This window comes from Salmo salar, chromosome ssa07 (genome assembly GCF_905237065.1).
Source record: "Salmo salar chromosome ssa07, Ssal_v3.1, whole genome shotgun sequence".
Classification (NCBI taxonomy): domain Eukaryota; kingdom Metazoa; phylum Chordata; class Actinopteri; order Salmoniformes; family Salmonidae; genus Salmo; species Salmo salar.
In genome coordinates this window covers 66,801,595-66,817,147 of record NC_059448.1, presented here as the reverse complement: position 1 = coordinate 66,817,147, position 15,553 = coordinate 66,801,595, and the positions used below count along the sequence as shown (strand labels likewise).

The 15,553-nt window shown below is 44.9% G+C and overlaps 1 protein-coding gene across 1 annotated transcript in view; it reads right to left on the bottom strand.

The window, feature by feature from the left end:
* Positions 1 to 2,613: 2,613 nt before the first annotated feature.
* The window catches only part of LOC106609732 (contactin-1), a 37,811-nt gene continuing 24,871 nt past the window's right edge, over positions 2,614 to 15,553 (bottom strand). The window contains exons 11-23 of the mRNA XM_045722493.1: positions 14,610 to 14,727; positions 14,060 to 14,210; positions 13,098 to 13,225; positions 12,669 to 12,841; positions 12,223 to 12,514; positions 11,834 to 11,983; positions 11,656 to 11,726; positions 11,006 to 11,258; positions 7,270 to 7,391; positions 4,614 to 4,803; positions 4,393 to 4,514; positions 3,993 to 4,149; positions 2,614 to 3,724 (exon numbers count right to left, since the gene is read on the bottom strand). Coding sequence (XP_045578449.1) covers positions 3,642 to 3,724; positions 3,993 to 4,149; positions 4,393 to 4,514; positions 4,614 to 4,803; positions 7,270 to 7,391; positions 11,006 to 11,258; positions 11,656 to 11,726; positions 11,834 to 11,983; positions 12,223 to 12,514; positions 12,669 to 12,841; positions 13,098 to 13,225; positions 14,060 to 14,210; positions 14,610 to 14,727 — 2,010 coding nt within the window. The 3' untranslated portion in view covers positions 2,614 to 3,641. The remainder of the gene's footprint in view (positions 3,725 to 3,992; positions 4,150 to 4,392; positions 4,515 to 4,613; positions 4,804 to 7,269; positions 7,392 to 11,005; positions 11,259 to 11,655; positions 11,727 to 11,833; positions 11,984 to 12,222; positions 12,515 to 12,668; positions 12,842 to 13,097; positions 13,226 to 14,059; positions 14,211 to 14,609; positions 14,728 to 15,553) is intronic.

The window sequence follows — 15,553 nt, the reverse complement described above, 5'->3', positions numbered from 1 at the left end:
ACCTGTTACATATCCCTGACGGGCCCACCATAACCTGTTACATATCACTGACGGGCCCACCATAACCTGTTACATATCCCTGAAGGGCCCCATAACCTGTTACATATCACTGACGGGCCCACCATAACCTGTTACATATCACTGACGGGCCCATCATAACCTGTTACATATCACTGAAGGGCCCCATAACCTGTTACATATCACTGACGGGCCCATCATAACCTGTTACATATCACTGAAGGGCCCCATAACCTGTTACATATCACTGATGGGCCCACCATAACCTGTTACATATCACTGACGGGCCCATCATAACCTGTTACATATCCCTGAAGGGCCCCATAACCTGTTACATATCACTGACGGGCCACCATAACCTGTTACATAGGCTTCCCCTGACTGACACACTCTCTCTCTCTCTCTCTCTCTCTCTCTCTCTCTCTCTCTCTCTCTCTCTCTCATGTAAATGTAGGTAGAATAGACTATTCTCTGTGCTTCATCATAGGTCCAATCAGCCTCCAGCAGTAAGAGCATCACCTCTGTCTACCAGTAACACTGTTTACACATAATAGCTACATTGATTTCTACTTTGCTCCATTCCTGTAATTTGTTTAAGGGGAGAATGTAGAGGGGAAACACGCTGATAATGGAGGTAGAAGAGAGAGAGAAAAGGCCACAGATACATGTGCACACACATACTGTACGCAAGACAGACACACCCACAAAGACAGACACACACCCACACAGACACACAGACACACAGACACACAGACACACAGACACACAGACACACAGACACACAGACTCATCAGTAATCTGTGGGCTCCCTGTTCTACTCATCTGCTGATTTCACCACGGTAACAACCTCGCTGTCTCTTTCTCTCTACCTCCGTCGGAAGAAAGGAGAGAGAGAGATGAGCAGCAGGCGACGGGTCGCCACCTCAAGTGATTGAACTAGACAACAGAACCATATTAATCAGGTCTCTACCTCAGAGAGAGGAACAAGTTATTATCCTCAACAACAGAAAAATATTAATCAGGTCTCTACCTCAGAGAGAGGAACAAGTTATTGTCCTCAACAACAGAACCATATTAATCAGGTCTCTACCTCAGAGAGAGGAACAAGTTATTGTCCTCAACAACAGAACCATATTAATCAGGTCTCTACCTCAGAGAGAGGAACAAGTGATTATCCTCAACAACAGAACCATATTAATCAGGTCTCTACCTCAGAGGAACAAGTTATTGTCCTCAACAACAGAACCATATTAATCAGGTCTCTACCTCAGAGGAACAAGTTATTATCCTCAACAACAGAACCATATTAATCAGGTCTCTACTTCAGAGGAACAAGTTATTGTCCTCAACAACAGAACCATATTAATCAGGTCTCTACCTCAGAGAGAGGAACAAGTTATTATCCTCAACAACAGAACCATATTAATCAGGTCTCTACCTCAGAGGAACAAGTTATTATCCTCAACAACAGAACCATATTAATCAGGTCTCTACCTCAGAGAGAGGAACAAGTTATTATCCTCAACAACAGAAAAATATTAATCAGGTCTCTACCTCAGAGAGAGGAACAAGTTATTGTCCTCAACAACAGAACCATATTAATCAGGTCTCTACATCAGCAGTCAGAGTAAGATTGATCTACTCCACAGGTACTGCTCTGTAAGGACTGCTAAAGGTCCACTCCACAGGTACTGCTCTATAAGGACTGCTAAAGGTCCACTCCACAAGTACTGCTCTGTAAGGACTGCTAAAGGTCCACTCCACAGGTACTGCTCTGTAAGGACTGCTAAAGGTCCACTCCACAGGTACTGCTCTGTAAGGACTGCTACAGGTCCACTCCACAGGTACTGCTCTGTAAGGACTGCTAAAGGTCCACTCCACAGGTACTGCTCTGTAAGGACTGCTAAAGGTCCACTCCACAGGTACTGCTCTATAAGGACTGCTAAAGGTCCACTCCACAGGTACTGCTCTGTAAAGACTGCTAAAGGTCCACTCCACAGGTACTGCTCTGTAAGGACTGCTAAAGGTCCACTCCACAGGTACTGCTCTGTAAGGACTGTTAAAGGTCCACTCCACAGGTACTGCTCTGTAAGGACTGCTAAAGGTCCACTCCACAGGTACTGCTCTATAAGGACTGCTAAAGGTCCACTCCACAGGTACTGCTCTGTAAGGACTGCTAAAGGTCCACTCCACAGGTACTGCTCTATAAGGACTGCTAAAGGTCCACTCCACAGGTACTGCTCTGTAAGGACTGCTAAAGGTCCACTCCACAGGTACTGCTCCGTAAGGACTGCTAAAGGTCCACTCGAGAGGTACTGCTCTGTAAGGACTGCTAAAGGTCCACTCCACAGGTACTGCTCCGTAAGGACTGCTAAAGGTCCACTCCACAGGTACTGCTCCGTAAGGACTGCTAAAGGTCCACTCGAGAGGTACTGACGCAGCTTTCACATTGATTGGCAGTAGGTCTTCATAGATGAGTGGCTGTAACCTGTAAAGTAAAATGAAGGAATGCTGCCCCCTGTCGGCATCATGAAAGTAATACAACAAATAAACCTCTCCAGATTTAGTGACGCTGACATGATACTGACAATCCGGGAGCGTTCATGTGTCTTCTATTTAATGAGTTTACAGCATGATCCTCATATACATAGCAAGGGAAAACAAATACTATAATAAAATAAACAGCAGCACATCAATATTCTTCAACCCTGATTTCTTGTTGGCATTCTGTTAAAACATTCTGCCATCGTCAGTGCAAGAATCGGGACAAGCCTAAATACCAGGGCATTGTCGAAGCGATATGGCTTTAGCTTGCGCATCTAGAAGACACAATTCTTTATGAATACGAAGCTAATTAACGCTGTGGTATAGGACAGTGTAAGAAAGACTAGCATTCAAAGCTAGCAATCTCTGCAGAGTCGGTTATAGCGATATCCATGTGAGCCGAGGGTGTGTGTACGAATCTGAAGAGATAAAGACACAGAAAAGGAACAAAAACTAAATATCTATTTTCACAGCAGCACCATTACAGAAAAATGAAAAGGATTCTCCAACATACCAATCAAACATAAACACACATTACTTCTAATCTAGTGTCGTCTTGAAATGGCAAACGTGTGGAAACTAAATATCCAAACAGCTGGGTGAGTCAAGGGGAGGAAGGGGCTGTGTAGTTGGTGTCTGAGCTACATACAATCTTATTCTGATCATTCCTTTACAGTTTACTCATTACAAACGTCATACAGTATAGTGTTGATTACAGTCAGTCATTGTCTTGTACATTTCAGTCTAGAATATGTTGGGAAGATTGTACAATATGATTCATCATAAGGCATATTGAAAATCTATTCCTCTTTTGTACCCGTTCAATTCCTTCAGTACCTGTTCAATAAATAAATCAGAAAGGATTTCTTGGATGTCTTACAGTACAGTAACTTTCGTAGATTCTACAGCTAGGCAGGTCATTTCTGAATGGTGGCACGGTGCTCTGTTTTGTTGTGAGAAGACAGACAGACAGTAAGAGGTTGAGGAAAGATTGGAAGTCCATAAGGAGATATAGGAAGTTGATGTGAGAGTTGATTCTGTCAAACCTCCCACAGTCCACCCAGACATGTCCTGGGTCTCTATATCCCCAATCCCACGATGCACAGGGCCAGCAGTAGCATGGTGGCCAGACTGAGAGTGGGTCTCAGGAAAGACGCCTTACCTGGAGGAGGGGAGGGAACACAGTAAGAGGCATACTGTGTAAGACACTGTCTGGACATCAAACACACTCAAAAGTATTTTCCTCCTCAGATCTTTTCCTCTGATGCTCTCCTCCCTTCCCTCTGACGTTTTGAGAAGAAGGTGAGGAGAGAGGAATCTAATAAATGATGAATCGAGGAAAATACTTTTGAGACTCACCCACAAATTGACACGGTCCTTCAATTCCCCAACCAGACACTAACCAGTAGACCCATCTATCCCTTACTTACCCTGAAGCCTGATCTTCCTGATGGGGCCGTCTCCACCCTCATAGCGACCTCTGACCTCCAGCTCGTAGTCCCCTACCTGGGGCATGGGGAAGTCAATGAAGTGCCAGCCCGTCATGTAGATCGGCCCTGTGATATAGCCCGTCTTCCTGAACATCACCTGTAGAGTAGAGCAGAGCAGAGCAGAGCAGAGGAGAGGAGAGGAGAGGAGAGGAGAGGAGAGGAGAGGAGAGGAGAGGAGAGGAGAGGAGAGGAGAGGAGAGAGAGGAGAGGAGAGGAGAGGAGAGGAGAGGAAAATAGAGGATTTCTTATCTTCTGAGGACACTTATTTCCACAGGCTCAAACTGGATCACACCAGTTGCTGCAAGATTCAAATGAAACAAAGTAAAATGCCTATAAATACCTTATAATATAGTGGGAAGGACTCATTGCCAAACCAGTCGTAGGGGATGTGGTGCCACCACACGTAGAGCCACTTGCCAGAGTAGCTGATGTAACGCCACATTTGGGGAGCCACACTTGGAGCTGCAAAGAATAGAATAGAATATTAATCTCAATGGGATCACCTACAATAGACATGTACTGTATATGGAATGTCAGTGTGGTTTTGGCATCTGGTCTTACGTGCTCTCTTGGTGAACATCTCGCAGTGTTCGCTGGGAGGGCCGACACCGGCTCCGTTGTAGGCTCTGACCTCGATGAGGTAGTGGGAGTCTGGCAGCATGTTCTCCAGCCTGGTCTGGTTCATGGAGGCGGGCACAAAGATACGATTGGCTCCCGGCTCTGTATCGTCATACTTCCTCCAGTACTTCACCTGGTCAGAAAGCCGGGATTGGTCAGAGCAGGTGTCAATCAATTTGAACCAAAACTGGTGATCCAATCAAAATGTTCACCAGTTCCTCACACAGAGACCTATACTTCTTTCACGTCAGGCTGGCAAGGAAGCCACAGTTGAACACAAGGTATTTTATTTGTTATAGTCTCATGAGAAGGGCCATCCCACTGGGCAAAAACCAGTTGAATCAATATCGTTTCCATGTCATTTCACGCAAAAACAACTGATTGTATATCATCAAGGGAATTTCGTATTTTTCTCACCCAACTTTAAACATAAATCCAATGACATGATACTTTTGTTGTTGTTGATTTCACATTGAATTCACGTTAGTTGACAACTCAACCAAATGTAAATCAAAACTAGATGTTGAACTGACGTCTGTGCCCAGTGAGATGTGTTTTTCCTGATCACTTAACCAGACCATCATTCGTAATCTGACCAGGAAAATGTGTCCTTCCCCATAAATCATGGACATCGCTAGACATCCAGGAGATTTACAGAGCTACAGACCTGGTATCCATCTATGTACTGCTGAAGGAGATTTACAGAGCTACAGACCTGGTATCCATCTATGTACTGCTGAAGGAGATTTACAGAGCTACAGACCTGGTATCCATCTATGTACTCTGCTGAAGGAGATTTACAGAGCTACAGACCTGGTATCCATCTATGTACTGCTGAAGGAGATTTACAGAGCTACAGACCTGGTATCCATCTATGTACTCTGCTGAAGGAGATTTACAGAGCTACAGACCTGGTATCCATCTATGTACTGCTGAAGGAGATTTACAGAGCTACAGACCTGGTATCCATCTATGTACTGCTGAAGGAGATTTACAGAGCTACAGACCTGGTATCCATCTATGTACTGCTGAAGGAGATTTACAGAGCTACAGACCTGATATCCATCTATGTACTGCTGAAGGAGATTTACAGAGCTACAGACCTGGTATCCATCTATGTACTGCTGAAGGAGATTTACAGAGCTACAGACCTGGTATCCATCTATGTACTGCTGAAGGAGATTTACAGAGCTACAGACCTGGTATCCATCTATGTACTGCTGAAGGAGATTTACAGAGCTACAGACCTGGTATCCATCTATGTACTGCTGAAGGAGATTTACAGAGCTACAGACCTGGTATCCATCTATGTACTGCTGAAGGAGATTTACAGAGCTACAGACCTGGTATCCATCTATGTACTCTGCTGAAGGAGATTTACAGAGCTACAGACCTGGTATCCATCTATGTACTGCTGAAGGAGATTTACAGAGCTACAGACCTGGTATCCATCTATGTACTGCTGAAGGAGATTTACAGAGCTACAGACCTGGTATCCATCTATGTACTCTGCTGAAGGAGATTTACAGAGCTACAGACCTGGTATCCATCTATGTACTGCTGAAGGAGATTTACAGAGCTACAGACCTGGTATCCATCTATGTACTGCTGAAGGAGATTTACAGAGCTACAGACCTGGTATCCATCTATGTACTCTGCTGAAGGAGATTTACAGAGCTACAGACCTGGTATCCATCTATGTACTGCTGAAGGAGATTTACAGAGCTACAGACCTGGTATCCATCTATGTACTGCTGAAGGAGATTTACAGAGCTACAGACCTGGTATCCATCTATGTACTGCTGAAGGAGATTTACAGAGCTACAGACCTGGTATCCATCTATGTACTGCTGAAGGAGATTTACAGAGCTACAGACCTGGTATCCATCTATGTACTGCTGAAGGAGATTTACAGAGCTACAGACCTGGTATCCATCTATGTACTGCTGAAGGAGATTTACAGAGCTACAGACCTGGTATCCATCTATGTACTGCTGAAGGAGATTTACAGAGCTACAGACCTGGTATCCATCTATGTACTCTGCTGAAGGAGATTTACAGAGCTACAGACCTGGTATCCATCTATGTACTGCTGAAGGAGATTTACAGAGCTACAGACCTGGTATCCATCTATGTACTGCTGAAGGAGATTTACAGAGCTACAGACCTGGTATCCATCTATGTACTGCTGAAGGAGATTTACAGAGCTACAGACCTGGTATCCATCTATGTACTGCTGAAGGAGATTTACAGAGCTACAGACCTGGTATCCATCTATGTACTGCTGAAGGAGATTTACAGAGCTACAGACCTGGTATCCATCTATGTACTGCTGAAGGAGATTTACAGAGCTACAGACCTGGTATCCATCTATGTACTGCTGAAGGAGATTTACAGAGCTACAGACCTGGTATCCATCTATGTACTGCTGAAGGAGATTTACAGAGCTACAGACCTGGTATCCATCTATGTACTGCTGAAGGAGATTTACAGAGCTACAGACCTGGTATCCATCTATGTACTGCTGAAGGAGATTTACAGAGCTACAGACCTGGTATCCATCTATGTACTGCTGAAGGAGATTTACAGAGCTACAGACCTGGTATCCATCTATGTACTGCTGAAGGCCGGTACCAGTGTCCATGACTGGTATCCACCAGACCAGAGCTTCATGGGACGAGACAGGCCTGGAGTAAACATCTGTAGGAGACTCAGAGGGGACTAGTAAAAGAGAGAGAGAGAGAGAGAGAGGGGATTGGGGTAGATCAGATTGAGAGAAACTTGTAAAGGCTGCCTATCATGTAGAAGAGGTTAAAGAACATGTTTACCATGGTTAGGGTTGAGGCTAGGGTTAGGTTTAAGTGCTCCAAAGATAAGTGATAAGTTAAAGTGCTTGATATAATAAACTTAAATATAAAAAAGTCAAAACCAGATTAAATAAATACATTCTTTTTTATTGAACTTCCTCCTCGTATCGGTGGTCCCTCCTGCTCTCTAAATTAGGCCCTCACTAACTCCCACTGTCAATGCTTTATCCTACTCTTTACCATTCATACCAAGTGGAGCTTAAGTTTTGCTATCCACCTGGATTCAGTTGCTCTTCTCTGGCCTATGGTCCAGGAGGCTTTCATCTCCAGACCGGTGATGTTTAGGGTTGAGGCTAGGGTTAGGTTTAGGGTTAGGTTTGAGGCTAGGGTTGAGGCTAGGGTTAGATTTAGGGTTAGGTTTGAGGCTAGGGTTAGGGTTGAGGCTGGGGTTAGGGTTGAGGCTGGGGTTAGGGTTGAGGCTAGGGTTAGGGTTAGGGTTAGGTTTAGGGTTAGGTTTGAGGCTAGGGTTAGGGTTGAGTCTAGGGTTAGGTTTAGGGTTGAGGGTTAGGTTTAGGGTTGAGGCTAGGATTAGGTTTAGGGTTAGGTTTGAGGCAAGGATTAGGGTTGAGGCTAGGGTTAGATTTAGGGTTAGGTTTGAGGCTAGGGTTAGAGTTGAGGATAGGGTTAGGGTTAGGTTTAGGGTTGAGGGTTAGGTTTAGGGTTAGGTTTGAGTCTAGGGTTAGAGTTAAGGCTAGGGTTAGGTGTAGGTTTGAGGGTTAGGTATAGGGTTGAGGGTTAGGTTTAGGGTTGAGGGTTAGGTTTAGGGTTGAGGGTTAGGTTTAGGGTTGAGGGTTAGGTTTAAGGTTAGGTTTGAGTCTAGGGTTAGAGTTGAGGCTAGGGTTAGGTGTAGGGTTGAGGGTTAGGTATAGGGTTGAGGGTTAGGTTTAGGGTTAGGTTTGAGGCTAGGGTTAGGGTTGAGGCTAGGGTTAGGGTTGAGGCTAGGGTTAGGTTTAGGGTTGAGGTTGAGGCTAGGGTTGAGGGTTTGGTTTAGGGTTGAGGGTTAGGTTTAGGCTTGAGGCTAGGGTTAGGGTTGAGGGTTAGGTTTAGGGTTGAGGGTTAGGTTTAGGGTTGAGGCTAGGGTTGTGTTTAGATTTAAGAGAGTTTCTGTTTATGCTGGTATGAAACCTTGGGTTGCAAGGGCCTATTGCAACTTTCTGCCCTGTTTCTATGTTGTACGTCAGTCCGATCTGGAGAGGGTGAGAGAACATGAAAGGCCGAGAGCTCAGAGGGGTCACCCACGACGCTTCAACAACAGGAGGAAGGGTTGATTAAGTGCTGAGAGTGAACAAGTTGAATTTAAAAATAATAAAACATGCAAACTGGATCAATAAATTAATAGATAAATAATGAAATAGGTAAATAATATAGTACACAATTAAAAATCACACCAAGGGATGAAGGGATTAAGGAATTCAGTGCTGCATAAATACGTGCTGTGTTAAAGTGCTTCATATAAGAACGTTAAATAAGAAAGACAAGCAGGACAATAAATCCATTGTTTTTTATTCTACTTCCTCCTGGTGGTGGTATCCCCTCCTGCTCTCCTGATTGGGCCTCACTGACTCCCATGATCAAGGCTATATACTACTCCTTACCATTCACACCAAGTGGAGCCAAGGTCTTCAGTTAGGCTATCCACCTGGATTCAGCTGTTCTTCTCTGGTTTGAGGCTAGGGTTAGGGTTGTGGTTGAGGTTAGGGTTAGGGTTAAACCGGGATGTGGTCATACAGCTAGTACGAACCTCAAAATATTGTGGGGTTAGGGGTTAATATGACCCTCACCATCTCATGGGGTTAGGGGTTAATATGACCCTCACCATCTCATGGGGATAGGGGTTAGTATGACCCTCACCATCTCATGGGGTTAGGGGTTAGTATGACCCTCACCATCTCATGGGGTTAGGGGTTAGTATGACCCTCACCATCTCGTGGGGTTAGGGGTTAATATGACCCTCACCATCTCATGGGGTTAGGGGTTAATATGACCCTCACCATCTCGTGGGGTTAGGGGTTAGTATGACCCTCACCATCTCATGGGGTTAGGGGTTAATATGACCCTCACCATCTCGTGGGGTTAGGGGTTAATATGACCCTCACCATCTCGTGGGGTTAGGGGTTAATATGACCCTCACCATCTCATGGGGTTAGGGGTTAGTATGACCCTCACCGTCTTGTGGGGTTAGGGGTTAGGGGTTAATATGACCCTCACCATCTCGTGGGGTTAGGGGTTAATATGACCCTCACCATCTCATGGGGTTAGGGGTTAATATGACCCTCACCATCTCGTGGGGTTAGGGGTTAGTATGACCCTCACCATCTCGTGGGGTTAGGGGTTAATATGACCCTCACCATCTCATGGGGTTAGGGGTTAGTATGACCCTCACCATCTCGTGGGGTTAGGGGTTAATATGACCCTCACCATCTCATGGGGTTAGGGGTTAATATGACCCTCACCATCTCGTGGGGTTAGGGGTTGGTATGACCCTCACCATCTCGTGGGGTTAGGGGTTAATATGACCCTCACCATCTCGTGGGGTTAGGGGTTAATATGACCCTCACCATCTCATGGGGTTAGGGGTTAATATGACCCTCACCATCTCATGGGGTTAGGGGTTAATATGACCCTCACCATCTCATGGGGTTAGGGGTTAGTATGACCCTCACCATCTCATGGGGTTAGGGGTTAGTATGATCCTCACCATCTCATGGGGTTAGGGGTTAATATGACCCTCACCATCTCATGGGGTTAGGGGTTAGTATGATCCTCACCATCTCATGGGGTTAGGGGTTAATATGACCCTCACCATCTCGTGGGGTTAGGGGTTAATATGACCCTCACCATCTCATGGGGTTAGGGGTTGGTATGACCCTCACCATCTCATGGGGTTAGGGGTTAATATGACCCTCACCATCTCATGGGGTTAGGGGTTAATATGACCCTCACCATCTCATGGGGTTAGGGGTTAGTATGACCCTCACCATCTCATGGGGTTAGGGGTTAGTATGACCCTCACCATCTCATGGGGTTAGGGGTTAGTATGACCCTCACCATCTCATGGGGTTAGGGGTTAGTATGACCCTCACCATCTCATGGGGTTAGGGGTTAGTATGACCCTCACCATCTCATGGGGTTAGGGGTTAGTATGACCCTCACCATCTCATGGGGTTAGGGGTTAATATGACCCTCACCATCTCATGGGGTTAGGGGTTAGTATGACCCTCACCATCTCATGGGGTTAGGGGTTAATATGACCCTCACCATCTCATGGGGTTAGGGGTTAATATGACCCTCACCATCTCGTGGGGTTAGGGGTTAATATGATCCTCACCATCTCATGGGGTTAGGGGTTAATATGACCCTCACCATCTCGTGGGGTTAGGGGTTAATATGATCCTCACCATCTCATGGGGTTAGGGGTTAATATGACCCTCACCATCTCGTGGGGTTAGGGGTTAGTATGATCCTCACCATCTCGTGGGTAGTAGATAGTGGTCGACAGGCTGTAGGGTCCATCTCCTTTGGAGTTAAACGTCTTCACCTTCACCTGGAACTCCCTGACCTGGAAGTCGTTCGACTTGACCCTGAAAGAGGCGTCTCGATGGACGTAGCGTCGTGTCTCTGGGTCTGATATGGTCTCATACCACCAGTCAACATCATCATGAGGTTTGAAGGCCACAACGTAGCCAAACTTCTTACCGTAGAAGTACTGTGGCTGTACGGGCTATGGATGGAAGATGACAGAGGAAGATCACATCCTTGTTATTTACCTAATCATCAAGACCCACAACATACCAAACTGACCAACATTTTGATTAAAAGCTGCTCAAAGAAAAACCACATTAGTAACTTTAGGTAGATTTTGTATGAAACATTATGGCAAAATACAGGTGAGTGTATTTAGACAAAAAGCACATTGCACATCAGAACAGAAACTAAAACAAGAGTTGTACTAAAACAAATAAAAAAATATTGATTAATTGGATCGGGTGGGTTACTAACTGGAGCAAAAGCCTGCGGACCGTGTAGTTCTGCACAACCAGGACTGAAGAACACTGGATCAGAATATGGTTAGAAGGTTTGAAATGTGTCAGAGGGAAGAGAGAAACTCAGACACCTACTGTCCATGTGATGACCAACTCTCCATCTTTACCCCCGTAGCCTCCAACGTTGGTCGGGGCCACCACAGGCACTGAGAGACACAGTGGAGTGGGTTTCCAACAGGTGTTATTAGACACTCATACACAAACGCACACATTTCTTTGCAACAACATGTTAGTGCCCCAGGCTGGTCCCTACCTGCGTCCCAGGTTTTGATCTTCAATGAAGGGATGCTGGCCTCCCCGTCTCCAAACTCATTAGTAGCATAGACCCTGAACTCATACTCCATCCAGGGGTACAGGTCCACAACATCAGCCATCACTGACATGCCATCCAGGGCCGTAGGGGCTGAGAGAGAGATAGAGAGAGAGAAAGAGAGAGAGAGAAAGACAGAGAGCGAGAGGGGGAAGGAAAGGAGGGATAGAGAGAGAGAAAGGGAGGCACAGGAAAGATAAAGAGAGAGAGAGAGAGAGAGAGAGAGAGAGAGAGAGAGAGAAGTATGTTCAGCATTAAAGGCAACTGTTTTCATGTTGTTGCTGTCAGCGGTAGAGTAATTCCGCCCTCTGGTGGTATACTCCTGTACTTACAGGTGGATGCGTCCTTCCAGTCCACTTCAGTTAGTGCGTAGAAGTCCCTGGTCTGGATGGTGTACCCAAGGATGGGGCTGCCATGGTCGGCCCCTCGGTTCCACACCAACTTCACCGAGGTGTCCCTGATCTCCTCAACCCTCACCCCACCGGGAGGAGCAGGAAGACCTTTGACCTTGAGGTCCGCTGACGCGGTGACGTTGTCCACGACAGTCTGGGCTGTACAGGTGTAGCGTCCCTCGTGTCTTAACTGGACATTCATTATCTTCAGCTCTCCACTGTCCTCACGATCCTGGATGGACAGAGAGACAGGGTTAAACACTTCACACATTGGCACATCACCTGAGAAACAGGTGAGAGAATTGGAATTTCAGTGTACTTCCTGAATATATTGAATTGATATGGGATTGACCCCCAACCCTGCTGGTTTGTGCTATCCCTCCTACCATGATGCGTTCATAGTGCTTCCACTCTAGGTAGAAGTTGATGACCCTGAAATCCAGAGACCAGATGAAGGTGATGTCCAGACTGGGGTCAAAGGAGGCCTGGCACTGCAGATGCACCTCCTCTCCTACCATCACCTGAGTGTCCTCTGGGGCTACTGTGATCTGTGTCGCCTCTGTGTCACACACACACCAACACACACACACACACAGTGGAGAAGACTGTTGACTCACACTGTGCAACATTATGCTGGCTGTACACAGACCCAGCTTTAAAGGACAGTACTCATGTCAATACAGAATCAGAATGGGATCAAAAAACATATGGTTGACTGTCCCCAACGTACCCAATAACTACACATGAACATTCAAGGTAGATCAATATTAGGGCACATTTTAGACAGCTGTGTAAAGCTGTATGGAGAGTTATACCTGTGATGGTGAGAGTCCCTGTGCTGTTGGCCTTCCCTCTGTCATTCTCAGCTAAGCAGGTGTACACCCCCTCATCATTCCTGGTGGCGTTCAGGATCTCCAGACTCCCATCAAACATTATGGAGATACTATGGAGGGAAGGAAACACGTCATTCACAACCATACAGTATTGGATTTTTAGGTTTGACAAGATTCTCCTACAGTTGCCGGGATGAATAACAAACTCAGATGTCAACCAACCAATCAACCAACCAACCAACAAATCAATCAATCAATCAATCACCAACCAACCAACCAACCAACAAATCAATCAATCAATCACCAACCAACCAACCAACCAACAAATTAATCAATCAATCACCAACCAACCAACAAATCAATCAATCAATCACCAACCAACCAACCAACAAATCAATCAATCAATCAATCAATCACCAACCAACCAACAAATCAATCAATCAATCACCAACCAACCAACCAACCAACCAACAAATCAATCAATCAATCAATCACCAACCAACCAACAAATCAATCAATCAATCAGCCAACCAATAAATCAATCACTCAATCAATCAACCAACCAACCAACCAACCAACAAATCAATCAATCAATCAACCAACCAATCAATAAATCACTCAATCAATCAATCAACCAACCAATCAATAAATCACTCAATCAATCAATCAATCAACCAACCAACCAACAAATCAATCAATCAATCAATCACCAACCAACCAACCAACCAACAAATCAATCAATCAATCAGCCAACCAATCAATCAATCAATCAATCAACCAACCAACCAACCAACCAACCAACAAAATCAATCAATCAATCAACCAACCAATCAATAAATCACTCAATCAATCAATCAACCAACCAACCAACCAACCAACCATTTGTATTTGTAGTGCTTTTACATAAAAAAAAAAAAAAATCCCACAAAGATGTCCTTATTTACCGTGAGTTGTTGAAGAGCACTTCTTTTCCCTTGGTCCAGGTGAACCTGGGTCTGGGGGCAGCTCTGGGTTTACACTCTATGACCACACGGCCGTTGTTAGCTCCTAGAAGATACTTCTTCACTGGGTTCAACTCAAATGTCGGGGCACAAGCTGGGATGGGGTAGGGAAGTGATTGGATGTAATTATCTATCATTGAAGACTGTGTGTATAACTGACAACTTTGTAGTTGCTATAGTTGATGACTATGTCGTTTTTTATATTCCCAGAATCAAAACGAGAAACACGGTAGTGGTGTGCTCGTTAATGATACATATTGGTTTTCAAAGACGAACCAATCAGGTGCAGTTCAGGGCACAGACTAACCAATCACATGTAGTTTGTGTTACGGACTAACCAATCACACGTAATTTGTGTTATGGACTAACCAATCACACGTAGTTTGTGTTACGGACTAACCAATCACACGTAGTTTGTGTTACGGACTAACCAATCACACGTAGTTTGTGTTACGGACTAACCAATCACAGGTAGTTTGTGTTATACACTCACCAATGACACGTAGCTCAGCGCTGGCGTAGATGATACCCCAGTAGTTCTCAGCGATACACTGGTACATCCCAGAGTCTTCAAACGTCAGACTGGAGAACTTCAGCTCACCTTTACCATACTGGGAAAGAATTAGTACTAGATAAGATGGTGCCCATCTTTCCTATTGAATTAGTACTAGATAAGATGGTGCCAATCTTTCCTATTGAATTAGTACTAGATAAGATGGTGCCAATCTTTCCTATTGAATTAGTACTAGATAAGATGGTGCCAATCTTTCCTATTGAATTAGTACTAGATAAGATGGTGCCAATCTTTCCTATTGAATTAGTACTAGATAAGATGGTGCCCATCTTTCCTATTGAATTAGTACTAGATAAGATGGTGCCCATCTTTCCTATTGAATTAGTACTAGATAAGATGGTGCCAATCTTTCCTATTGAATTAGTACTAGATAAGATGGTGCCAATCTTTCCTATTGAATTAGTACTAGATAAGATGGTGCCAATCTTTCCTATTGAATTGAGATCAGGTCCATCTTATTTCACTATCCTTATACAGTGGATCTACACAACAGATGTAAATTAATTGTGGTAGGTGTTAATTAAAACACCTACCACAAAAGCATGCCAGCAGAGACCCATAGACGTCCAGTCATTGCGCTAACGCTAGTTAGAATTGGCTCGCAAAACTACCTCTAGCTTCCTTCATACTGAACACAGAGACATACAAATGGTATCCACAAGTTCATCTGACTGTGGGGAAGTAGATACATGTATCCCTTTAAGAATGTTGTGATCATCTGTCCAACATGAAGTGTCCCTTTAACTTCTCTAGGGTAGGGGGCGGTATTTTGACGTCCGGATGAAAGGCGTGCCCAAATTAAACTGCCTGCTACTCAGGCTCAGAAGGTAGGATATGCATATTATTAGTAGATTTGGATGGAA